General features: G+C 39.6%; 1 protein-coding gene and 1 long non-coding RNA gene across 2 annotated transcripts in view; one reads left to right on the plus strand and one right to left on the minus strand.

The window, feature by feature from the left end:
• The window catches only part of MBD2 (methyl-CpG binding domain protein 2), a 62,213-nt gene that overhangs the window by 26,456 nt on the left and 8,974 nt on the right, over nucleotides 1–26,783 (minus strand). The window contains exons 2-3 of the mRNA XM_008166034.4: nucleotides 12,254–12,413; nucleotides 2,730–2,867 (exon numbers count right to left, since the gene is read on the minus strand). Of these exons, the coding sequence (XP_008164256.1) occupies nucleotides 2,730–2,867; nucleotides 12,254–12,413 (298 nt within the window). The remainder of the gene's footprint in view (nucleotides 1–2,729; nucleotides 2,868–12,253; nucleotides 12,414–26,783) is intronic.
• Nucleotides 24,714–26,237, plus strand: LOC135984203 (uncharacterized). Its single transcript, XR_010602101.1, has 2 exons — nucleotides 24,714–24,784; nucleotides 26,049–26,237. It is a non-coding gene; the product is annotated as an uncharacterized LOC135984203 (long non-coding RNA).

The raw sequence follows: 26,783 nt of genomic DNA on the forward strand, positions 1-26,783 counted from the left end.
GTTTATCTGGAGGTTAATTGGGAAGTGCTGGGAGAGTCTGCTTCTATCTGCATAATATTTCAACCAAGAAAACCCATCCCTAGGTTTTAAAGAGGGTTTTAGGATTCCAGATTATTTCCTTCCTTCCTTTTTTCTTCTTCTTCTTCTTCTTCTTCTAAGTTGTTGTACCAGGAAAGTCTCTAGACATAGTTTGGAAGAAAGTTTGTATACTAGATACTTTAAATTAACTTCTTTGTTTACTGCACCATAATAAAAAAATGTACTGTTTATAAAATTTTCCAGCAGGGACTTTTACAACAATCCAAATGTATTGTTTGAAAAATCTAATAACAGACAGGCTGGAAAGGAATACAAATACTATGGTGGGAAATATCTTTGAGCTGAATTTCACTTCCATGGTTGGTTCCCTCAAATCAATTATGTTGGCAATTGTGAAAAGGGTAATTTTTTGTTACTGTACCCCACCAATCCAGATTAGTGAGTTTACATATCACAGGGTTAGTCAAGCAATTGCAACACTATGAATTTTAAGCTTTTTGGATTTTCTGCATACTGTTAACTCTGCACTACCCAGAACCACATGAGCTTTACTGAACAGAAGAAAAAGCTAGAATCAGTGCCTTTAAAGACCCAGAGAAATTGCAGACAAGCTGAAGCCACATCAGCTTGTGCTTTAGAAGTCAAATTTACAAAAAAGAGTGACGTCTCCAGGTTCTTGGGATCTATGTGACCATTCCAAAGAGATGAAGTGCATTGGAGAAAACAAGAACACTGCTTTAAGTTAACAACAGCCCTAAAATTCTGGTCTAAAATCAGCACTAAATAGGGAAACGGGGTGGGGGTGAGGGGGAAAAGAGGGGTGTTAACCATTTCAAACCCAACTCTCCAAAAACAAAAACAAAATGTCACCGATCTTTATAGAAACCTCTTCTGCTCAGAACACCAACATTTTGTTTAGTGATTTTATTCAGTGTGTCCTCTTACCAAGAAGTGATGCTTAAAAGATGAGACTGGAATCTGTTCAAAAGTAACCAGGATGTCCAATATAGCAGGTGTTGCTTAGCTTTAGATCTCATTCCATCTTCTTAATTTATTAAACCCTCTCTTAGAAGGCAAAGACCTTGCCCAATTGAGTATTGAAAGTCATCTATAATGGGAATCTTTAGGAGGAGAGATTACTCTCTCTTTCACATAAAGATCAAGGGACTAATTGTAGAAGACCTCAATCACTAAATTTATGGGAGGTAGGGGAGCAGACAACCAGGGAAGGGTTTTGAGTCAGTCATCAAGGTATGAACTGGCAGAGATCCATTTCTCTAGAATGAAGGTGCTATAACTGCCACCCAGTTTGGTGAATATTAGTGGTGCAGCAGCCACACTGAAAGGAAAAGCCTGGCACTGGAAGTGTAGTCGCTCAAGGGAAACCCAAAGAATACGTGGTGATAAGAGGCTGTAGACCCATGCAGTTATGTATCTTTTAGATCTGGATGTGATACACTTACATGGCCCCTGCTGAACCTCGTGGGACCAACAGTGAGGCAAGTCGAGACCTTCAAATCTTGCTGAAAGACCTCTATAACAAGATGATCCAATATGGCTCCAAATTTCTTCTTTTCTGGCTCACCTGAAGAGGAAGAAACACTACACAGGATGTAGGATCCAAATTCTTTAGGTAGATTCTTTAAGAAAACAAAGCCCAATCATGTGTGATAGGTCAAAACTATTTCTTAAAAGATCTGCACACAGGAACCTTGAGGGAGCAATGCTGATAGAAGTAGTCTGGATTTCATATGGAATGAATGTTAAAAGCATGTTTGTCCCCAGAACTTAACCTCTGTTCTATAATAAGAAAGGGGCCATGAGAGTGTCCCGAATACATAAATAAGTGCTGTAGTACTTTCTTCTTAAACAGCCAATGTATAAGGCATCTTAATTTGATGGTAGCAACCTTATAGGAACTTGATAAATAAGATTACATTGATCCTTCAGGTACTGTTTTTAAATCTCACTCACATATACAGAGCACTAATAATTAGCTAACAGGGAGTTCCTTGTGATAGTTCTTGCATTTGTTCATTTCTTTTCAAATGAAGACCCCTTTGGTGTGAAGAGAGGATCAAACATCAGTATAAAGAAAGGGATCTAAATGAAATCCTGTACAAAACAGAGTTTATAATAATATACTCTACTATTTTCTGAAAATGAGCATTCATCAAAAGTCTCCTTAAAGGGGATTTAATGAATTTAAGAGACACAAAACAGCATTTTTTAATGTTTTATGTAAAGCTTTCTTCCAGTAAAATGCCTTTTACAAAGGTATGTTCTATCCCCTCCCCTTTATAAAACTGAACTTTTTAGAAACAAATGCTGTAAGGAGGACAACACAATGAAGTTTGATGCTTCATGTCAAAATACAGGGATATGTTTTTAAAAAGTGTTATAACTAAGTGAAATTCTCTAATTGTAGAACCATGAATGAAGGTACGGATTAAAGAGTTAGCCTCCTACACACTTATTTTAACATGCATGGAATCAAGCCTTTTCAGTTTCTTCTCCACTACACTTCGTTTAATAAAAAGAAGAGATACTTAATAGAAATCACATTAAGGCTATAAATCTCCCCTGGAATGCAAATTATTCTGTCTTCAATTTAAACCAAAGCCAATTAGATCTCAGGTCACAATACCATTTTCTGAATGGTAACAACAGGGAACTGATGACCTTCTTACCTGTCGTGGCTGTTCAGTCACTCGTTGTGGATCTGATCTTACTTTATTGCTAGGATGGTTGGTAACTTTGGTTACTGGCTGTTTGAAAATGGATGCTGTTTGTCTGATTGGTAGTGTCGTATTTAAGTCTGGTTTACCCTGTTTAAAAAAAAAAAAAAAAAAAGGATTAGCAAAGACCGTATAACAGATTGCTGTTGGATTAACCCATTTTTACTGATTTGTGAAAGAATTTGTTGTTACTGCACTAATGAGTTCTTGGATAGCTAACCTTTCAACCAACTCACTTATTCTAAAGAAAAAAGTGAGGTTTAGAAGTTTCTATGCCGTGGAGAAATAAAGCAGCATGAGAGCCCACTTTTCCTTATTGGAAAATATGTTATTTATTTAAATGACTTGTTGCTAAAGTGAGCTATTGTCAGAAAGCTAAAGACAAATTAAGCCTTCCAATATTCAAAACAAGTAATTTAGGGTTCTAATAAACAAAAGTATTATTCAGAAATTCACAGATCTTAAGACCAAAATGGACCAATATGATCTAATTGAACCTCCTACATAAACACAGATCATAGTATATCCTGCATCAAGGATCTTCATAACTTTAATTGAGTTAGAGCATCTCTTTCAGAAACAATTTAAATCTTAGAGTAAATGACATTAATTGACAAAGAAACCCTCACAACCCTAATAAACTGTTCTAATAGCTAATTACCCTCACTACTGTGAAAATAGCTTGTTTGTATATCAATACCATCTAGATTTTTAAAAAATTTATATTTTGAATGGGTTTCATCTTGGTGTGCTTTAAGTAACTTCTCTATCAATATGGAGATTTTAGAAGATAAGCTGTTTAACCTATAATCTAGTTCCAAACTACGATACTTACTGTAAAATCTTGTTTCCAAGAAGAATGAAAAAAACTGCCCTGGTTTTAGATTAGCTCAGGAGAAAATGGACATAAAAATGTATCATAAGTGTGAACTTATTTTTATTTTACTGATAAATGAATGTTTGCACGACTGGCTCTGTTGTGCTCAGGTATTTGCATCACATATTTTTAGGATACATGATCCAGATAAGAGTATGCTAGTTTTCTCACATGTGGTCCTATGCTTGATATTTTGGAAGTGGTCACAGGTTGAAAAAAACTTCTGAGATACAGAAAATACCAAATATTTTATGAATTGCTGGCTAACACACTCCACATACTTAAGAACTATGGCCAGTGTTTTCGTCCATGATAACAGAGTAATTTCAGATTTTCAAAACTTTTTATTTCAGAAATTTTGGATATGCATTAAATTAATACAAAAAAACCCCCAAACACACAGGTAATCGACAAACCTGAGCAATATGTAATCATTTACAGCACAAAAATGCGGTAACCTACATTACATTTACAGACAATTTTTTTCAAAAACCAAAATTGTCAGTTTTAGAACATTAAAAAAATGTATTAAGTGATCATCAGTATAAATACAAAACAAAATTCTTGCCACACAAGACTATACAATTAAAATGAAAGTTGGATTATTGTTTTATGCAACAATCTAACAGCAAGGGGAAATTTGCAATAAAAAATACATTTCTGCTTAAACTAACATTTTATTGCAAATATCTGTATATCACATATATCAGCATACAAATATTCACTGACACACGCTTAGGATAAATTAAAACTCATTTGTGCATACATCTTCATACTTTCCAATCACATACAGTAATGTTGCGGGGTTAGCACTTGTTCAAGATTGGAGAAACTGTGTTCAGCATCAACTGAATTGCACTGGATTGCCAAAACAACATGAGCAATCTGGCTAAGTCTTGGCAAACGTTTGTCCATGCTTTTCCAAAAACTGAAGAGACAAATGTCATTGGTATTAGGAAGTTAATTTACAATGTTCAAGTAAACTGCTCGCTCACCCTCAGGTACAGAACTCCGCAGCGCCATATTCTCTTCATAGTCACTGAAGTTGCAGGAGAGTACACAAACTTGCTTGAGATCAAAGATTCTCACATCACGAAAAAAATCTATATGCTGCCTGTTTGTATTTAAATACCCCTGCAATTTCTCTGCACCACTCTGAAAAACTTGACGCTTGAGATTGTACAGTGCAGTCTGTCTTCTGTACTGAAGTATTGCCAGCAGATCAGATGCAACGTTGTACACTTCTGTTGGTAATGTCGACCGTGATTCAAACTTAAGTGGTGTAAGAACAAGTGGAGTTACGTCTGCTTCAATACAAATTAAATTTGCCACAAGCAATTCACTCTGCAATAAAACACTTAGCTCCTCTAAAACGGCAGTCGTTCCTCCAATTCAATTTCCCAAGCAATGAACCCCTTGTAGTACTCCACATGATGGCAGTGATAGTCTACGGCTTTAATCTACAGCTTTAAACCAAGTAGTCCATCTTGTTTCAACTGGTTCTAGTGGTAATGTCGGACTTTCAACTCCAAGGTCGATAAGAACAGCTTTTTTGTTAGAGCACAGACGGTCCACTTCCGTATACAAATGGCACCAGCAATCACCTAGTAAAGCTGTAATGTGTGCCCAGCAGGCACATGAATGCAGTTGTTTAAAATGCCATTTAAACTGTCTTTGAATGACTTTTACATGTACTCTGCATTTACTGTCACATAAGCCACTACATTCAAAAAGTCAATTTCATGGTGTACAAGGGTCTTTATAACAGCTTGTGCAACTGTAGAGTAGTTTAACATGTTCTAACTCTACTGTTTCTATGAGCTTGGTAGCAGCTGGGAAATCTTCTGAAACCTGCATCAGCTCTATTAGAACATTTGCAACATACTGGTGTAGGCTGTCTGTATATTCATCCACAATTATAGCTGCATGCTCATCCTTCAATTCAACAATCAGTTGTTGCTTGTTTAGTTCAAAGACGTGGGGAAGATGGACTCATCTCAGTGTACTTCCTTGCGGGATACAGGCCCCATTTCATATGTTCTTGTTTAGGAATTCTCTCATTTGGGGATTGTCTAGTTTTTCTAGTGGGATGTTTGCACTGCAACAGACCTCCACCCATTCTTGGTACTACCTTTTCCCTGTATTTCTGATTTTCATTTTGTCATGCAAGCACACCAGTAATTGTGAAATGTGTCTTCGCTACTCTCACTTCGCCACTCTCTGCCCTTCGTTTTCTGTTTTTCTGTTGCTGCAACATGACATGGACCTTTAATGTGGTTGACTATGCAGTCCTTTTTAACTTGATCAAGAACTTTGCTGCAAATTGTACAAAATAACTTCCCTCCATCCATATGGAACATATCTTTGCTGAATTCTTTAACACTATCCTCATGTTTAATCATTTAGACATTGGTAGGAAACGGCTCAAATGCCTGAAGCACAAGGTAGAAAATCTTAAGGAATCGATGATTCCAGAAATGAAAGGTAATTTCAGGGAAAAAACGCAGCAATATTGCCAATTTCCAGAAAACACTGACCCTACTAAGAACATCCCAGCCTTTTTCAGGGTGTAAAAGTGAAAGTGTGGCTGGATGCACACACATCTGTGCTGACACCTAATAAAGCCACACAGGATAGGCGCTGGAAAAAAATGAAGCTCCCCAGGATTAAACAGCCCTAAATATTTTCCCATAAAGTATGTTCTGTGTTTTAAAAAGTCTTGAGAGACTTTATATTGTCATTTGTAATTTCTGATAAATAATAATTGTTAAACTTGTGCTTATCAAGAATGTTCTGTTAAAGATTGTATTTATAGTATCTGTTCTGGAAGGGAGGAAAATCATGTAAGAAGGAAGCTTTATAATTGGCTCTGAGGTTATAGATCAGATAGAAGTGAATAACTGGTTTCAATATAAGGTTCAATGTAAGTATATACATACTTAACCAGATGCGAATTATAGATAATAATTGATTTGGTGAAGTTCTTTTGTTTGGTTATAAATCTCAACTAAAGCCACATTCTTAAACTCCTTAGAATTTATATGGGGATTATTTTTGTACTCCTCTGATAATTTACCTCCAATATTAACTTGTTTGATTTGATAGTTTCATAGTGTTTTATTTTTGTTTAATATTATTAAGGTTAGCTCTGGTGATAGGTTTTCTTGATTAAACTTTAGTTTTAGAGTTTTAATCAAATTTATAAAATAGAAACTGATATTGAGTTACAATTCCTGAGTCATATTTCCTTCAGTAAGGAACATGGATCCAGAACCTTTGAAGGCCTGGGTTGGATACCAGCTGCTCTACTTAAAGGCCTGACCAGCACCCCTAACAAGTCTATAGCTCTTATTCTACAAAAATTTCTTATTTTTAGTCTGAATGTGTCTCTGAGCTTCTAACTGAATCATGTTATGCCTTTGTTTGCAATTAAACAGCGTCTACTTTGAGAAATCTTCTCCCTGTGTAGAAGGGATTTTTACAGACTGTGATCTCCTTGCCTGTATTAGTGCCATGTGTTATAATAATGAATCCTCTAAATATTGCTGCCAATGACATGTCAGACCCATAGAGCTTTACTGGATTCCTTTTGAAAACATTCACGAGTGTGTCATTTATTGCTCACATCCTATTGAGCAATCAGTTTTCAAACTGTAGAACTAGATCTCAAAATTGCTTGTTCACTTTCACAAGGCCAGAGCTACAGTAATCTGGCAGGTTTGGATGTCCATGCATTGCATATAAGGACATCCTGTGTTTACAAGTAGGAAGTCATTACCCTCTTGCCCCCTCCCCCCCCCCCCCTCGCCCTCCCCATGCTCTCACTCAGGAATAAAGTGGTCTCCTCTTGGAGAAGGATTAAGTCGCAGCAAAATAATTACAGCACCCACACATGGGTTAACATTTTTAATTTAGGTGCACTGACTTCACACCTTTAATTGATATGCCTCAACTTTGCTTAGTGTTTTGGTGCAGACATGCCCTAAGTAGTAGCCCAATGAATGGTAACAAATTAACACATGGTAACTTGCAAATCTCATTTTGAAGATGTTTCCAACAGGGAAGGGCTGGGAATTTTCATGGTGGACTGAGGGCATTAGGTTGCTTTTGCTGAAGTCTGAAATATTGTTGTGCATTTGTTAATACAGTAAAGCAGCTTTGAACAATGAGGGCCACCAAAATGCAACAATGTTCTTACATTATGTACCTCTAATTTGCTAGCAGGCAAAGAAATCAGACGTTTTGAGATTGCCTTGCATCCAATAAGAGTAACTTGTGTTAGGCTAATGAATATAAATGTTTCCATCAAAAACGGGGATTTTTTTATTTTAAAAATACTGTGTTGTCACCAATTTTTTCACAAATGACACAGATCTAAAGCATGCACTGAAGTCAATGGAGTTAAGATAATGGATGAATTTGGCCCCATCATTTCTAAGCGTATTATATTCCACAAGCACTTTCAACATAGACATGAACACCAGTCTTCCAGAGCTTTTCTGAGACAATATCAAGTCTTTTGGCATTATCTCCAGAGACTTTTAAACCCAACAAACTTTGAAATTTTAGAACTTTTACATTATAAACAACCAGGGACACTTAAAAATAAGCAAACAAATAAATAACAGACATTTTGAGTTGTGTGTTCAAGACATTTTGTGCATGCAAATTGAGGGGTTTTTTTTGAGTGTTTCCCTCAAATTATTCAGTGAAATGAAATATACTGTGCAAGTACTGTGTAATCTTTCATCTCATTCTAGTTTCAACTTTTATTTTAAAGACATGTTTCTTTAGATATCTTTCTATAGTCACTCAGGAGAGGGATAAACAAAACAAACTGTGATACTCTAGTACACTACTAAGAGGCAAATAACAAGCTATTGTAGTTTGTGTATGTGATAATTCGTATAGAATCCACACATACACTTAAAAGCAGTGAATAGGAAGCTTTCCCTGGGGAATGCAAGAGCTTAAGCAATCAAATTCTGGAGTTGTTAAGATTTCATTTTTTAAAAAGCTTTTAGACCTTATAGTTGCAGAGAAATGCGAAACAAGTATTAACTATGGGGGAACATAAGATTTACCAGACACCTAACTAGCCTGAAGTCAGCCAGGGATGATCTGGGCTTCAAATTTCTGTGGTGCCATGGCCCTGGAAAGTTCCCAGGCTCTTCCATATCAACCACTTTCTAGGAGGTTTAGTCTGACAGCTAGCAGGAGTCTGTCGAACTGTTCAAGCGACGAGTGAATCAATGTAAAAGTATTCTGTAACCATGCCCTTACCCTCGTCCTAGCCTGCTTTTTGTGTCCTTATTATTCTCACTTCTAATGCCATATCTGTACTTTCCACTGACTTCAGTGGGCTATCGAGGAAGTGCCTAAGGTCTCCCACTGATTTCAGTGGGCTTTGGGTCAGTCCCCTAAACAGTAAACAGGGAACTCAGCTTTACTTGTTTTGATGCAGCTCCCTGCATACTTCTGGATGTTCAGAAAATCATAATTAATTATAATTATGCAGTACAGTGTGCGGTTGATTTTCAGAATGCAAACTGAGAATTTTTAATGAAACCATAAACTAGCATTCATCCATAGTTCATTTCATGGTGTTGGATTATGCTCCAATAGTTGCATCCTAGTGGTGGATGAAGTAGCACCTCTGTAATTCACATAGTCTAAATTCTTAAAGCACTTTGGAATCCTTCATGATAAAGGACACAATGTAAAATGTAATGAAATGTCTATAAACGGTCTAATAAACATCACTTCATTTAAGAAACAAAGTAAGTTATGGTATTCAGTTACCAATATACTTGTTAAAGAAAGCTCAATATTCTTAATCAGAATGGGTTTAAAGGTCAAAGACTTCTCTGCCAAGTTCTGCTGCTGCTTGATTAACATCCTTTAAAAGCAGCTCTCTCCAAATAAAGTCCCTTTGCCCTTCTAGGAACTAAGGTATTACATAATCTGTCAGGCCTCGTTGTGCCACATATATGTCCCTCCAAATGTATTCTTCTTTATATAATATTTCAATGCTAGCAGAAATGTTTTCCAGAAGGCCATCCACTTTTCCTACTTCATACGGAGTATGATTTAGAAAGTTCCCACAATATTATTTCCAAGCCTTTCCAACCAGATGATCCTTAAGTCACTCATTACATATGTTTGGTTAGAAAGTAGTCTAATACACTTTTCTTTCAAAATAAAGCCAACCACCAATTTGAAAGGGTCGTGGAAGGCATTTTTACAGCATAACAGTAACGGCAAACAACTGTGTTTATTAGTTCTTATTCAAAACTACTCTGAATCTCCTATTCCGTTCTCTCTTCGGGAGCCTCTCAAACCAGCAAAATAGTTTTAAATAGTTAAAATGTCCAAATTAAAGGCATTACAAATTATTTGAAAAGATTACTGTAAGATTGAAGCAAAACTCCTCCTTCCTCCCTACCCCCGACAAAGCCCATCAATCAAAAGGGTTTTATGGTTAATTCTGCAAGTTCAGTAAGTGCACTGATATCTAACCAGGATGCCTTGCAGTTTGTGTAGAAGACCAGATGACAGATTGTAAGTGACCCATAAATGCTAACAGCACAAAGAAGAAGAAAACTTATTTGCAATATCTACATGCTGGTTTCAAGTTAAAGATATCATAAAACTTAACTAATATGTTCAATTAATGATGGCAGAGGAAAATTATTTTTTTTAAACAGAATTTTTCCATTACCATCTGTATATAAGAACATAGAACATAAGAGCGGCCATATTGGGTCAGACCAAAGGTCCATCTAGCCCAATATCCGGTCTTCCAACAGTGGCCAATGCCAGGTGCCCCAGTGGGAATGAACAGAACAGGCAATCATCAAGTGATTCATCCCGTCGCCCATTTCCAGCTTTTGTCAAACAGAGGCTAGGGACACCATTCCTGTCCATCCTGGCTAATAGCCATTGATGGCTATATATTTAACTGCCTCAATATGGTTGAGAAAGACAGCTTAGCTGCAATTTTATACTTTGTCCTTTGCAAAAAAATGTTAAACAGAGGCAAATGATTTAGAAACCACTCATGGTAAACTGTTTGTACAAGACTAACATGTAGTACAGTATGTGTGAATAAATGTATGCACAAATATGACCAGGTAAATGTGTTAGAGGTATTGTATAAGAATTCAGTTGCAAGGTTTACTAGAAGATGAACACCACATATCTCTCTGCTCTAACAACTGTGCGTTAGAACTCACAAATAGCAAACTTCAAGATTAAATTTAAAGTCCTTTTTACTGAAATAACTACTGAAGAAATAATCTAGTAGCCCACAAAGTACAGATTTTAAACAGCATAGGATCTTAACAAATAATATTTGCCTAAGAAACTGAACAAACAGTAGGGTAGATTCTGATCTCACTTACACTGCTGTAAACCCAGGATAGTTTCTGTGATTTCAAGAATATTACTTGCAATTTGCACTATTGTAAATATCAGAATGTGGCCCAGACTTTTATATATAAAATTCTGCAATAACTCACTGAATTAGTTTCCTGGTACTACTCCTCTATTACTTGCCCTTCCAAAAAAGTGATGTCTGTGGAGTGGTGTTTTTTTTTTTTTTTTTTAAACGCATACATTAAATGTAAAAGATCAGCATGAACGGTGTGGTCCATGCCTTCTGTCATCTGCCATTAATTTAATCTTTCGAATTCATGTCCTGGAAACCAGATGCAGCTTATTATGCATTTTCATGCACTGTCCAAATATATAATTGCCAATTTAAATGAAAACATTGCAACTTGTTTTAAAAACCCAACAGACAACTTTTGGAGAGAATCCTTACAGTATAAACATCCTTACTGCATCGGTCACTATGGTATCTAGGTGTCAGCAGCCATGGCTTTATTGGTCATTTTCCTAACATGCTGCATCTATTATCTTTGCCTGTCTGTACGTTAGCCCCCCCACCCCTCCTTTTTTCTCTCCTAACCCCTATCCAGAAAAGGAGTATATTTTCCTATTAATAAAAAAGCCTGATGCGGTCTCGTTTCATAGACCCCCATCTTTAAAAAAATTGCTTCTTTTGGATGCATAATTTTAAAAGACACCAACATTTGTATAAATATTATGTAACTGCCTCAAAAGACAAGCTTCCTGGCACATATGAAAAAATATTAAACATTTTAGCTCAGAACAGGAAGATGAACATAACAAGGGCAAAAGCTGGACAAGTGAACAGGATCATCTCTTGACACAAACTAACTTAACAGGTCTAATTTAGAAATGTGCTTTAAGCCTTATCTGTCATCAGATGAACACCACTGAAATTTGTTTTCAATCACACACAGAGGCCAACTCTTGAATTATTGTTTAAATTTGATGTTCCAGGTTTAGCCTCACCTTGGTTGTTCCTTGTAGTAGCAGAATATTGTCTCTATCAAAAAAAAAAAATCTACACCTCCATGACAACTAAAAAGATAAATATACACAGACACACACAACCCTGAGCAGCAGGCCGCTTTATGCAGAAAAATTGCTAAATGCTCTAGAGGAAAGGGCAATTTTAGGATCTGAAGTAGCATAGATACACTCAAACACAGTGTATTTACTAACAAACCTTATTTTGATTGAGAGAATCATTCCTTAGTCTCTGTTTGTTCTTCTGTAATTTACTGGGCATCATCTTTCCCGTTCTGAAGTCAAAACTGCTGAGATCAACAGTGTTTCCCAGGTATCTTGCCAACTGAGGCTTGCTTCTGAACTTCTTACCACTTGGACTAAAAAGAAGAAAACACTTTAGTATGTTTTGTTTTACGAAATGATACAGCTTTGACTTCTTAGAACAGGTTTCATACCTTTTTAAATCGATACTTTAAGAAGCTTCCATATCTTTATTCCATGCATCATGTTCATTATGGTGTATTTACGCATGTATTAGGCAATTGAGCCGAGGTATCATCGCTCATCTAAAATCCAGTCCCATCCTTTGCTCAGCGTTCTAACCTATGTTTCAGGCTGATGGACACAAGTATGCACTATCGGCTTGGAAGGTATCTTTAAATGGAAATTCAAACTAAATGATTGCTTCAGCTACTCTAGTTAAGTATAAAATGCCCGCAATGAGAGATTAGATTCTGTCCAACTGCAGGAAGTCACTTGGTCTGTACAAGATGTAGGGCAGTAGACTAGGCTTCAACTGACCATCCATTAAACCCAATCATTAATGCACCAACCATCTCAAATCTCCAATGCCATTAGACTGATACAAATGTATAAAAATAGGATATAATACAGCATGGCGCCATATACATAATTCACTCACTAATGCTGGTATCAAAGGGTGGAGAAAAAACTGAGCAGTAAGCAAGTAAGCAGCAACATAAATGATGTATGATATGAAGCGAATAGTTACAGCTTTGGACCAGCATGTACCATAGTAAATGAAATGATGCTATTTGTAGCAATATTTTGTCTGAGGCTTTAATTAGAATTGTTCCATTTGCCCCATTTGGCTGATGAATTATCAACTCTACCCTATTCCCACCTGCTCTTTTGAGCACCATCTGCAAACATTTGGTTTACCATCATCCTAAAACAATGTTATTTCTGAATGCTACAGAACTTTCTTTTTCTCCTACCTACAGCCCTTAACTTTCAATAAGGTGCACACAGATGGACTCCTGCACCCATGCAGCTCTCCACCATCTTAAATGGAGCTCCAGTGGGCACAAGATTTTGCCCAAATGCACCTCTTTTCAAGACCACAGGCCAAGCCATTATTCACTGAAAGAAAGTCAACTTAGAAAAAATTAGTCTGCCTTAATAAGGCTTAGAAGTGTGGCAGAAACAAGGTATTAAGAGACTATAAACAAACTCCTGGTCTATGACACAGTAACTTGTGACTTCCTCACAGCATAGCTGTGAAACATGGATAAAATATTCTTACTAGATCAAAGCAATCATCAAGTGTCATATGTGGTGCCAATATAGCATTCTTATTGAACAATGATACAGTGAAAAACAGGAGCCACCAGGATACTGAAATGCACAAATTAAATTAACTGAGAACATGGTGATATTTTCAGACAGACTGCTTTGCACTGGAAACTAACAAAAACAAAGCACTTCAGAAGTTGCCTAAAGCGGTTTGTTCTTTCAAAATCATTTTTGACAAGATATTCAGCACTGTAGAATATGTATACTGCAAAGGAATAGCTAAATAAGACAAATATAGGAAAATGGGTATTATCTGAAATAATACAGCCTTATGGAGAGACAGAATTAACAGAAAGGACGAGTGGAAGCACTGCTCAATAGGGAAAAAAGACATTACAATGTGAAGCCAATCATAAATGTGGGTGCAGGAAAAAATGAGGACATCTTCTAGCTTTGGTAAACTACCAGCAACATAGACAAAAAAATCCAAGCTAACATGTGAACAGAAAACAAAATAACTTCCTACATTTTTAGTTCTAGGGCTGGCTGTCATTGCTCTAAGTTCAATCAGTGGGAAAAAATACTGCATCAAAGATCAGACACAAAAGCAAGTTGCTTATATGGCAACAAACTTTCACGTTAAAGACGTAAACTATTTGACACTTTGACCATGTGAGCAAATTTCTGCGTACAAAGGTTTGCCAAATTTCCTGTTTTCTGACTAAACCAGAGGTCGGCAACGTTTCAGAAGTGATGTGCCGAGTCTTCATTTATTCGCTCTGATTTAAGGTTAGGCGTGCCAGTAATACATTATAACATTTTTAGAAGGTCTCTTTCTATAAATCTATAATATATAACTAAACTATTGTATGTAAAGTAAATAAGGTTTTTAAAATGTTTAAGAAACTTTATTTAAAATTAAATTAAAATGCAGAGCCCCCTGGACTGGTGGCCAGGACCCGGGCAATGTGAGTGCCATTGAAAATCAGCTTGTGTGCCACCTTCGGCACGTGTGCCATAGGTTGCGTACCCCAGACTAAACGAAGAGAGGTGAATTTGCTGGATAAGTCATTTTGTTGTGAATTGCTCTCCCAGCTTTATTCACAAACATGAAAGTGACACTCAGAAGAGAAAAACTAGCAACAACCCTGCAATCAAAGTCTATATTCTCTGTTCCAAAACCATGCTTTTAATAATTAATAGCTTTATAGATTTTTAGTGCATATGTATAGACATTTTAACCGATGTTATTAAAGTTGGGGATGAACAAATGGATTCAGTGAGTAGCTATCAACCTTACAAAAGAATCCAGAAAACCTATATGCGCTTTGCAAAAAAATTAGGTGAAACACTTATTTTTTCCATTTTTTCTGTGTCACCTTTATTCTCTTGTACAGATAGCTGGGGATTTTTTGCCAGAACATTTTTTCCAATGGAAAATTCTGAATCTTCAAAACCAGAACATTTTGCGCAAATGTATTAATTTCAATTAAACTTCATCAGAAAGGTTTCTCAATTTTAGGATGGTATTTCTGGTCAAAACCAGAAACACGCAGCCACTGACCCCAGAAGCCAATAATCTAGTGGTTTGGGCACGCACCTAACCCAGGTTCTAAATCAGGCAGAGCAGTGACATGACCCAGGGACCTCTTGGTGCCAACTGGCAGAGGGCACCAGGGCTGCATAGAGTTTTATGGGGACTCTCTGGGTCAGATATATGCATAATCGTTCACCAACAGGCGGCATGTGAGGTCTCTAGCAAGAACCAGTAGCCCACTGTCACCATAATCACTGCAAAATGTATATATTGATAATATATAAGGAGTTATGTATCTATACTGAAGGTTCTTAAGGTCTTGGAGATAAAGCAGGTCAATAGGAGACATGTTCCTTTCAGGCAGAAGGTAACAGATGTTAATCTCCCTGTCTGGTCATGTGTGTCTCACAATGTCATCCTATTTGCAAAATGAGTCACAGGCAAAAGAAAAGTTTGTGAAATCTATAAAAGAGGAAATTCACAGGATGAAACAAACTAGTTTATTTGGCCTGTTTATGACTAAAGACAAAGGATTGTTTGGGTATGTCTGGGGATGCACGGAAACACACACAGAATCCTTCACCTAGGAGGCAAGATGACAGTGTACTTGTCTTATGAAAGGAGGATCAGAGCCAAACCCGACCGTAAAATCCTGCAAGGATGAGCATTACTTCACAGAACATTCAGAGTATCTAGTTAATTAAGTTTAGCTTTTAGAATGTATGTTATGATATTATTTCATGTGTAACCATATGTTTCCAATACTTCTACTTGCTAGTAATTGAATCTCTATGCTTTGTTAAATAACCTTATACTTGATTTCAACAAAAACATATCTGTTTCTCTGGAAGCAGCAGATCTGTGAATACTGGGAGTGTCCAGCAGAACGGGGGCTAGACACTCCAAGGGAGACAGCAGGCTTGAGAGGCCTAGAGCAAAGTTCTTGTGTTGCCTGTGGAGTTGGGGAGCTGACCCCCAGCAAGTACAGATAATGTTTCCTCATGCTGAGGGCAGGTGGTAGCAAGGTGCCTCACAGCCCTGGCTACCCCGGGAAGCGTCACAGGTATCCCATATCCTAGGTGAGTGCCCTAATCACTGTGCTATATGCTATACTGGCGGGAGGTGTCTCTCTCAACCACCAAGTTTCAAAATCTCAAACATTTTCAAGAAATGGGAGCAGCAACACATGAGCCAGCAAACAGAGCTGGAAACAGGGGAGTCTGATTGGGAATTTGGGGGTGGGGATGTGCGTATGTGTGTTTTCTTTTTTCTCCTTGACAGGCGCTTAGGAGGAAAGGCGAGGACAGCTACAGAGGCAGCAGTGGTAGTGACCCAAGGAATGGAAGAGTCAGTGAAGATGACTGGATGTGGAAGCTACAGTGCACATTATCCTGGAGTGGGTATCTGAAATGTGCTTCGTTTGTATGAAGTGCTGCCTGAAGAGCTGATGGAAGAAAAGATCCGAGGTTTGGAGACACAGGTAGAAACCATGGTTGAGTTTCAAAAGGGATTTAAGCAGATAGAGGGAAGGCAAGAAGAGGCTGAAGAGAAAACTCAAGACTCACCGATGCAAGCTGGACTGGAGAACTGGGAGGGTAGACTGCTGGATGAGGTAAGTGGCCAGAGGAAGCATGTGACTTCAAGAACCAGGCAGAGAAAAAGACTGGCTAGTGAAGGAGAAATAGAACTCAGAAACAGGTTTGCTGAGATGGAAAATGAAGAAGGGGCAGAGCAGGCAGTAACAGAAGACGGGAGTTCAAGGAAGAAGAAGAGAAGAGTGGCTAGTCTTACAAGAAGAGGGAAAGAATCAATGGAGACACCCAGAGTTTAGAGCCCCAAGAGGATCAAGGATGACTCTCAGAAGATTGCAAATGAGAACAAAAGACAAGAGGACTTACAACCAGGAAAAAAAAAAACAGTAGAGGGAAGGCCAGAGAATCATACCCACATCAACACCAGGAAGAGGCAGGTCTGTGAGACTGGGGACTCCCTGCTCAGAAAAATGGAGAGGCCCGTCTCCTGAGTTGATCCAGAGAACAGAAGGGCGTACTGTCTGCCGAGAGCTAAGATAAGGGATGTGGACCTGAAGCTGAAGAAGATCCTAATAGGAGCAGGAAAGAATCCACCAATTGTCCTTCATGTGGGAACAAATGATACAGTTAGATTTTTGCTGGAACGCACCACGGGGGACTATTTGAGGCTGAGGAAGACACTTAAAGAAATGGAGGCTTTAAGTTTCTATTTCATAAGCAGGATCTAATACTCCATATCCCTACAGAACCTTCAAGTGTTATTCTTTCTACAAACATACCACTAAAAGGAGAGATGAAGATGTGTTCTGAGGATAAGTCCAACACACAAAAGCCAGAAGAGTTAGTCCCCATCCCTCCCAAAATATAAAATCTGACTAGAAATCGTAAGCAACATAACTTGCCAAGCTCACTTCCCTCTTTCTGAATCAGATGAGGCACTTTGCCTCTTCCTTTTACCAACAGGGCTGAGATTTTCAAAAGGAGTCTAAAGAAATGTGAAACTCAATGGGAGTAATGTGCCTGGCTCCCTTAGGCTGGGATTTTCAAATGAGCCTATTATCAAATATTGATCAGTACCTGAAGGGTGTGCAGTGGAGGCATACAAAATCTATTCTCCAGACACCTAATAAAAAGTTCTGGAGTGTGAAGTCCAGTAAAGTGCATAACAAGCTGTTTTGCTTGAAAGAAAGGTGTTAAGGGAAACTATCAACCTAACCTAGACCAGTGGTTCTCAAACAGGGGTCCAGGGCCCACAAGCAGGTTTCAGGGTGTCTGCCAAAATAAGCCAGAGAGCAGGGCCAGCATTAGACTCACTTAGGACTGGGGCTGAAGCCAAAGCCTGAGCCCCAGTGCCTTGGGCTGAAGCCGAAGCCCGAGCAACTTAGCTTTGTGGGGGCCCCGGAGGCATGGGACCCCAGGCGATTGCCCTGCTTGCTACCCGCAATGCCAGCCCTGGCTTTTAATCTACTGGATATGCAGGAAAAAAAGTGGTTGTTGTGGCACAGGCGGACCATGGAGTTTTTACAGCATGTTGGGGGGGTGGGGGGGGGATGGAAGGGGGAGGGCTAAGAAAGAAAAAGTTTGAGAATCCCCTAACCTAGACAACTTTAAGAAGTTAGATTGGTCCCAGGTAATACAGCTCTTGTAGCAGCTTCTATGCTTTTACATTCACATTTCAGAGCTTCTGTCTTCTGCTGCTGTCAGAAAGACCTATACGCACAGGATAAACCGATTCTGATATTTATCTTTGGTAATTACCCAGCCCCATTAACATAGCAACCAAAGGTCCCACACTTTTTAATGTATTATCCCCATTTTACAGATGGAGACTTGAACGATTTTTTTTAAAGGTACTTAGGCATTGCAACACCTAACTGACTTAGGAGCCTAAGAGCTTGTCTACATGGGGACAACGCCCCCAGCAGTGTGGACACTCTTACTGCCCACAAAATGTGCCTGTGTGTGCATAAGATTAATGCACTCTAGAGGTCTATCAAGCTAAACTGCCTGAGCGCATTCCTAGAAGTGAGCCAAGGTATACATTTAGCAACTCCACATTACCTCCCTGTGACACTCTATACTTCAGGGAAGCACCCTGTAACCCCCCATATTCCTAATCTATATACAACTGTTATATGCAATATCAAGCATGCCCTTTGAGGTATCAGGGGAAAGGTTATGATCCCCTTTGGCCTTTTTTCCTCCCTCCACCTACACTGCAAGCAACAAGGACACTCAGAAGACTGAAGACTGCAACAGAGGAGACTGGCTCAGGTTTCAAGGGTGAAACCTGTGTACTATGAACTGTAACATCAAGTGGGGTGAGTAAACTGCTTGACCTAAAAATCGCCTAGTGTCTTACAGGTTTAGGATTTAGATTGTGTGCTTATTTTGTTTATTTGGTAACTATCACTTATTATCACTTAAAATCTACCTTTTTTAATCAATACATTTGTTTTACTGTTTATCTTTACCAGTGACTTTGGCTGAAGTGCTCAGTAAATCTGCTCAGGTTTACAAAGGCTGGTATATATCCACTTTCCATTGATGAAGTGGTGAACCAATTAATAAACTTGCATTGCTCAAGAAAGGGTCTTGAGCCATGCAAAATGATACAGTATATTCCTGAGGTACAAGGCTGAGAGCTGGGGGGATTTGGCTGGTGGCTTTCTCTGTGTGATTCATGAGTGGCTCTGGGAGCATTCATGCAATCTAGTTGGGTATGGGGCTCCATATGTGGTTGTGCTGAGTGATAACAGCACCTAGAGGGGTTTGTTGCTTGTTGCTAGCAAAGCATTGTGAGAGACAGCCCAAGATGGAGAGTTAAGGGGCACACCAGTCCCAGGCTACACCTCGGGAATCCTGTACACTCCCCATGTGGACACACTGCACACTAAAAATGCCCTCAGGCACTTCCAAAGAGCTAATGTGCACAAACGCTCTTAGTGTGCAGTAAGGGTGGTCGAACAGGGAGATAGTATGGAGTACCTAGTGCATTTTAAATTCAAACCCTACTCACTGTGCAGTAACTTCCCCATGTAGAGAACCCCTCAGCCTCATTTTAAAAAGGCTCCTAAGTACCTGAGTCTCTTTTGAAAATGACACATAGGCTCCTAAAGTCAGCTAGGCACAGCAATGCAGAGCACAGCAATGCCTACATACGTTTAAAAATCTGGGCCTAAGTGATAGGAAGACAGCAGCAAAGCAGTGAATTGAATCTGTATCTCCCAAGTCCCAGGCTAGCACTCTAACCACTGGACCAGCCTGCCTCTCACTTGCACCTTTTTCATATGAGTGTAAATACACTGACTTCAGTGGAGTTGTTCCCAATTTACAGCAGCATATGCTGAAAAGTACAATATAATAAAAGTTTTATAGAGATCCCATGGTTGTTCAGATGGCTCAAAGGCCATTGGAAAGTTCCTTGTTTGAAATATATGCTAGTAATGTGTTGTTGAAAAATTATTTAAAAATTGATTGAAAAGATAGCTTTCCAAGGTTTCCCAATACCACATACCTTTGCTAATTCATATTATGAAAAGCCTACCATTGTAGCTATAAGTAGTGGAAAGTGATTAATGGCTATCCCACAGTAGTTTGTGACACCAGGAATCTACCTTTCAAAAACGTTTACAGTTTTTGAAACATAAGTGAGATAATTAGCACATATGTCCCACTCTTCAGAGCAGCAAAGAATGTATGTGGTATTGGGCATATGTAAACAGTCTCACAGTTAATGGAACATTGAATTATCAGAAGATTCCTTAGAACTTTTAGATATGCTCAGGACATAAAGAACTCCTCTCAGAGTTGGTAAGACAACTCCCACCTGTTTATGCTCTCTGTATGTGTGTATATATATATCCTCAATATATGTTCCATTCTATATGCATCCGAAGAAGTGGGCTGTAGTCCACGAAAGCTTATGCTCTAATAAATTTGTTAGTCTCTAAGGTGCCATAAGTACTCCTGTTCTTCTTTTTGCGGATACAGACTAACACGGCTGCTATTCTGAAATCAGGACATAAAGGCTCAAAATGAGACATACTAGGTTCACAATTGTTAAATAGATCTCCATATGTGGGAAAGTTAAACATAGCTTCCTAAAATAGTTAAAGAGAACTTACACAGCTAGGAAGAGAACTAATACAATTTGCCTTTATGCAGACATCATAAACATTCTATGATTTTACAGTGACTTCATTCATGCAACCAGAAGTCATAATGCATGACTTATATTAGGATACTGGGGCAGGGAGGAAGCATTAGTATTTTATTAAATTAAAGTGTGTCCCAAAAACAGAGAATTTGGATTTCCAAGATTAAATTAAATTATACAGAAACATGAAGCCCAGTGTATGCAAAATACCAAATTCAAGTTTATACAAGAGACAGAAAAAACATCAAATAAACTATTCAACTAATGTGCACCAACAAACAAACAAACAAGAGTTCTCCAATATTCAGAAGCGTACTTTTACTAAAAAAGCAAATTAAGGAAACAATGTTTATATCTTAAGAAGAAAAAAGGCATAACTGAAGTCAGTGTTCAATAAAGTTTTTCTATACCGAATAAACATTGCATTTGCTGCATTACTATTTAAATAAAAACTTCATTATCTCAGGTTTGATATATACACTAACACTTGAAGTGTTCTAAATTTACCCATAATTTTAGACACAGTATATTCAACACAACACACAGTATATCAACATGACCAATTAAAATGCACAAAATAAAGAATTTTTACCTGGAATAACATCTAAAATAACATTTTCACTAATATTATGAAGTCTAGAATTGACTTACACTAGACTGAAAGGTGAAGATATTTTCCCCTACAAACTGAATGGCTGGATGTTAATATACACTACTTCAAAATGAAGTTTTAAACACCTCGAATCAACTGGGAGGGTTAAAGTTACTATAAAACAATACAGGCCTCTAAAATGCAAATTATGTAAATACAGATATGTCTTTCAGAGCTATTTTCTCATCTCCTCCCCAATAATCTAATGACCTGCCAAGCAATAGTACAATTTAAAATTTCACAGTGACGTGAAATTCAGTAATATACAGGGTGGTTAGTCTATTTGACCCCCAAGACTCAAGATGTACATTACAAAATTATTAAGGTTGCCCAACAACTTCCCATTTTAAGACCCTGTTTTCAGTTGCTTATAACTATGCCAACTATTAAACCATTTGGGCTGAAATTTTTGACATTGGGTGTCTGCCAGAATTTATGGGCAAAACAACATATTATTCACTAGCTTTGTTCTCAGAAATGGCTGAACTATTTTGGCTGAAATCTTCTAAAAAAATTCAGCTTGAGGCAATCTTATTTGAACAGTTCTAGCATCCCCATCCTCTGCTGCAGGGACTTGTAATCTGGTCTTTGTGCCAGTGCTGTCCCTATGAAAATCCATCCAACTTTCACCAGGTTATAAGCCTTTGATAAAAAAATTGCAGTTCACATTCAGTAGAGACTTTAAGAGTTTAATAGCTACAGACTCCAAAGATTTCATGTGCATTGGTCATGCTCAAAGCTCTAACAGTTCCTTGTGCATCTGCCATCCCCACAGGGCAACTGACCATTCTCCATCGCCTCACAGCTACTACTGTCAGGACTGCACATGTGCCGTTCACACTTTCTGAATATTTATTGAATCTGCCTAAGTAGTATATAGTCCTGCTGCACAGCCCAATTTGGATCAAGAGCAACCTGATGTCTAATTGTTCAGTCTCGTGAAAGATGAAGCCTCCTTGGTGACATTTATCCCTCAATGGACAGACAACAAAAGGAAGACTGGATGTTAAAGCTAAATAATGTGACAGAAAACCCAGAGGCCACTTGAACCTAATATTATGCATCTCTACAGGGGTAGCAGAACTGCTGCTAGAAACTTTTGGTCAGGTAACATGGGTAAGTAAATTCTAATGCCTGCTGCTGCTGCTCCTAAGTTAAGAAAGATTGACCAATCCACCAGAATCAAAATATAATTTCTTAAATAAACTTTAAAGAAAATCCCAGTAACAATTACCTATTGTTTGCTTAGCATTAACAATGTGTATCACTGTACATTATATAACTTCTTTCAAAACAGAAAGGTCTTTAAGAAAACAGAAAATACTAGAAATCCAGATGTTAAGATACAGGTTTGTTGTTGTTTTTTTTAAATAAGATGTGAGTTTATAGGATTCAAAAGAGAAATAGAGAGTTTTAGAACAGATATGAAGAATGAGATGGTAGTGGTGGCTTGATAAAATGGAAAAAGGAAGTCATTCAGTGAATTGGGAACAGTGTGGAAAAGAGATAGACAGGAGCAGAGGAAAGAAGTTCACAGGTGGTGGAAGCTGGCACTTTTAGCCAAACAGATGGGGTAGGAGACAAATTACATATATTTAGCCCCCAATGCTACAATTTGTTCCATGCAGGTGGATCTCTGCACCTCTGTGGAGCCCCAGTGACTCGAATAGGGTTCCCTGAGAATACAGGGGTCAGTACCATTTGCAGGACTGGGGACTTAGCTAATAGTAAACAAACTAAGAGTAATTACGCAAGTAAGTCTATTAAAGAGATATGCAAAGCTGTTGAACTATCTATTGTTTGGAAGAGCACAGAATCATGCTAATCCGAATGTTGTTGGAACACCTAAATATTTGCTTTAGTATCAAACCACAAAACAAACATCCAGAAGTAGTGTCAAAGCAATGTCTATCTACCTATGTACCAAAATAGTGTCAAAGCAATGGTACCTATACTGGTCCAGCTTTTGTAGTTGCACTTAGGGCTTGTCTACACTGGCACTCTACAGCACTGCAACTTTCTCGCTCAAGGGTGTGAAAAACACACACCCCTGACCGCTGCAAATTTCAGTGCTGTAAAGTGCCAGTGTAGCCATGCCCCCAGCGCTGGTAGCCATGCCCCTCATGGAAGTGAGTTTTTTAGAGCACCAGCGCTATGCTGCGACTACACAAACCACGTTCGCTTTGATGTTGCCAGTGAAGACGTGCCCTTAAAAAGCCTATTGGAATCTATTAAAGAGATTGTTAATCTCAAAGTGCTACTTTCAAAACAATAGCAGGGTAAGTAAAGCCACTACTTGATCTTGATTTGTTTACATTTTCTTTCAAGAAACAAAAGCTACTTTTCAATTTTAGTGGACAACAAACTGTTCAGTTTTTAAAGTAACTTCTTAATATGTAGAAAAATGTAAGGCCCTTTCTACACTAGGGCCTGGTCTACACTACGACTTTAATTCGGATTTATCAGCTTTAATTCGAATTAACCCTGTAACCGTCCACACAACGACGCTATTTAATTCGATGTAAAGGGCCCTTTAAATCGATTTCTGTACTCCACCCCAACGAGCGGAGTAGCGCCAAAATCGATTTTAGCAATTCGAATTAGGGTTAGTGTGGCCGCAATTCGATGGTATTGGCCTCCGGGAGCTATCCCACAGTGCATCATTGTGACCGCTCTGGACAGCAATCTGAACTCGGATGCACTGGCCAGGTAGACAGGAAAAGCCCCGCGAACATTTGAACTTCATTTCCTGTTTGCCCAGCGTGGAGAGCACAGGTGACCACAGATACCTCATCAGCACAGGTAACCATGCAGGCTGATAATCGAAAAAGAGCACCAGCATGGACCGTGAGGGAGGTACTGGATCTGATCGCTGTATGGGGAGAGGATTCAGTGCTTGCAGAACTTCGTTCTAAAAGACGAAATGCAAAAACTTTTGAAAAAATTTCCAAGGCATGATGGAGAGAGGCCACAATAGGGACTCTGAGCAGTGCCGCGTGAAGGTCAAGGAGCTCAGACAAGCCTATCAAAAAACAAAGGAGGCAAACGGTCGCTCCGGGTCAGAGCCGCAGACATGCCGCTACTACGCCGAGCTGCATGCAATTCTAAGGGGGGGCTGCCACCACTACCCCCCACCTTTGTTCGTGGATTCTGGGTCGGGGATAGTCTCGACGCCTGAGGATTCTGCCGATGGGGTAGAGGAGGAGGAGGATGAGCTTGCAGAGAGCACACAGCACTCCCTTCTCCCCAACAGCCAGGATCTTTTATCACCCCGACTGAAGTACCCTCCCAAGCCAGTACCCAAGACTCTGACCCCATGGAAGGGACCTCAGGTGAGTTTACCTTTTAAAATATAAAACTTGTTTTAAAAGCAAACGGTTTTTAATGATTACTTTGCCTGACTTTGCATTCGCGGTCAGTTCAGCTACTGGAAAAGTCTGTAGCTACTGGAAAAGTCTGTTAACGTGTCTGGGGATGGAGCGGAAATCCTCCAGGGACATCTCAATGAAGCTCTCCTGGAGGTACTCCGAAAGCCTTGCCAGAAGGTTTCTGGGCAGCGCATCTTTATTCCCTCCTCCATGGTAGGACACTTGACCACGCCATGCTTGCAGCAAGTAATCTGGTATCATTGCCTGACAAAGCCTGGCAGCGTATGGTCCCGGTGTTTGCTGGCATTCAAGCAACATCCGTTCTTTATCTTGTTGTGTAATCCTCAGGAGAGTGATATCACTCCTGGTAACCTGGTTGAAATACGGGAACTTAATTAAGGGGACAGAGGTGGCCGTTCCTACTGGGCTGTTTGCCTGTGGCGGAAAATAAATCCTTCCCTGCAGTTAGCCAAGCGCAGATGGGAAATTGGCCCTGAGTTTTTCGCGTTTGGCTAGCAGGGATCTTCCCTGTTACCAGCCACGCGGTGGGGGGAGGGTACCGTGATCATCCCAGAGAATTCATGGCGAGGGGGGGGGTCGGCGGCGGGGGGGGGGGGGGTAGTTTGGTGCCTGCAGGGATCTTCCCTGATACCAGCCACGCGGTGGGGGGAGGGTACCGTGATCATCCCAGAGAATTCATGGCGAGGGGGGGGGGGCGGTGGCGGGGGGGGGTAGTTTGGTGCCTGCAGGGATCTTCCCTGATACCAGCCACGCGGTGGGGGGAGGGGTATCGTGATCATCCCAGAGAATTCATGGCGAGGGGGGGGGGTTAGTTTGTTTTCTGGTGCTGCTGAATGTTAACAGAAAAACCGCAGCACTCTACTTGCCTGAAGGGGCCCAGACAAGCCCCACCACACTGCCCCCCCCCCCCCCAACTGGCTGAGATTGGCCAGGCTTCTGCAGCACTCTACAAGCTATGCTTGGTATGTGGGAAAATACGGCGCAGAAGCTTACCATGGCCGCATGCAAGCCGAATTCTGTTGCCCAGACCTGTGATCTCTAGCAGCAAAGCCACAGGCACTCAGCATTAAGAGGCAAAATGCGACCTTGCACAGAAATCACATGTGCTATGTAATGTGAACAGTGTTGGTCACCGTGAAAGAGTATAAGCATTGTTCTGCAAAATGTAGCTTTTAAAACAATTCTCTCTTTTTTCCCCTCCCTACAGCAGCTGCAAATTCCTCAAGCCTCCCTCCTCCATCCCGAAGGTTATCACAGATAAGGCGTCGTAAGAAGAAGACGCGAGACGAGATGTTTTCTGAAATTATGCAATCCAGCAGGAGTGACAGAGCTCATCTGAATGAGTGGAAGGAAACAGTTTCAAAGTATAGGAAAGAAGTCAGTGAACGTGAGGAGAGGAGGGACCAACGTGAGGAGAGGAGGGACCAACGTGAGGAGAGGAGGGACGATCGAGATGAGAGATGGCGGCAGGAAGACCAGAGGATGAAGGATGCAACGCTGGGGCTGCTCCGGCGTCTGGTGGAGGTTCAGGAACGGCTGCTGGAAAACAGACTGCCGCTTCAGCCCCTGTTCCACCCTCCCCCTCCCCCTCCCCATGTTCCGTATCCTCCTCACCCAGACGTGTAAGAACGCGGGGGGGGGGGGGGGAGGCTCCGTACACCTTCCCATTCCACCCCAGTAGACAGCCCAAGCAAAAGGCTGTCATTTTTTTAACCTTTTCTTTGTGGCTTTTTCCTTCCCAGCAATCCTCCTCCCAAATACCACCCGGGTTCCCTCCCTCTTTTTCTAATCTATTAATAAAGAATAAATGATTTTTAAATGATAGTGACTTTATTTGGTTTGAAAGAAAGCTGGGGGAAGGGGCAGGGTGGGTTCCTTACAGAAAATCAGTCAGTAAAGGGGGAGGGTTTTCATGAAGGTGAAACAAACAGATATTTCACAC

The sequence above is a fragment of the Chrysemys picta genome, chromosome 6, assembly GCF_011386835.1.
Source record: "Chrysemys picta bellii isolate R12L10 chromosome 6, ASM1138683v2, whole genome shotgun sequence".
In the NCBI taxonomy this organism is placed as follows: domain Eukaryota; kingdom Metazoa; phylum Chordata; order Testudines; family Emydidae; genus Chrysemys; species Chrysemys picta.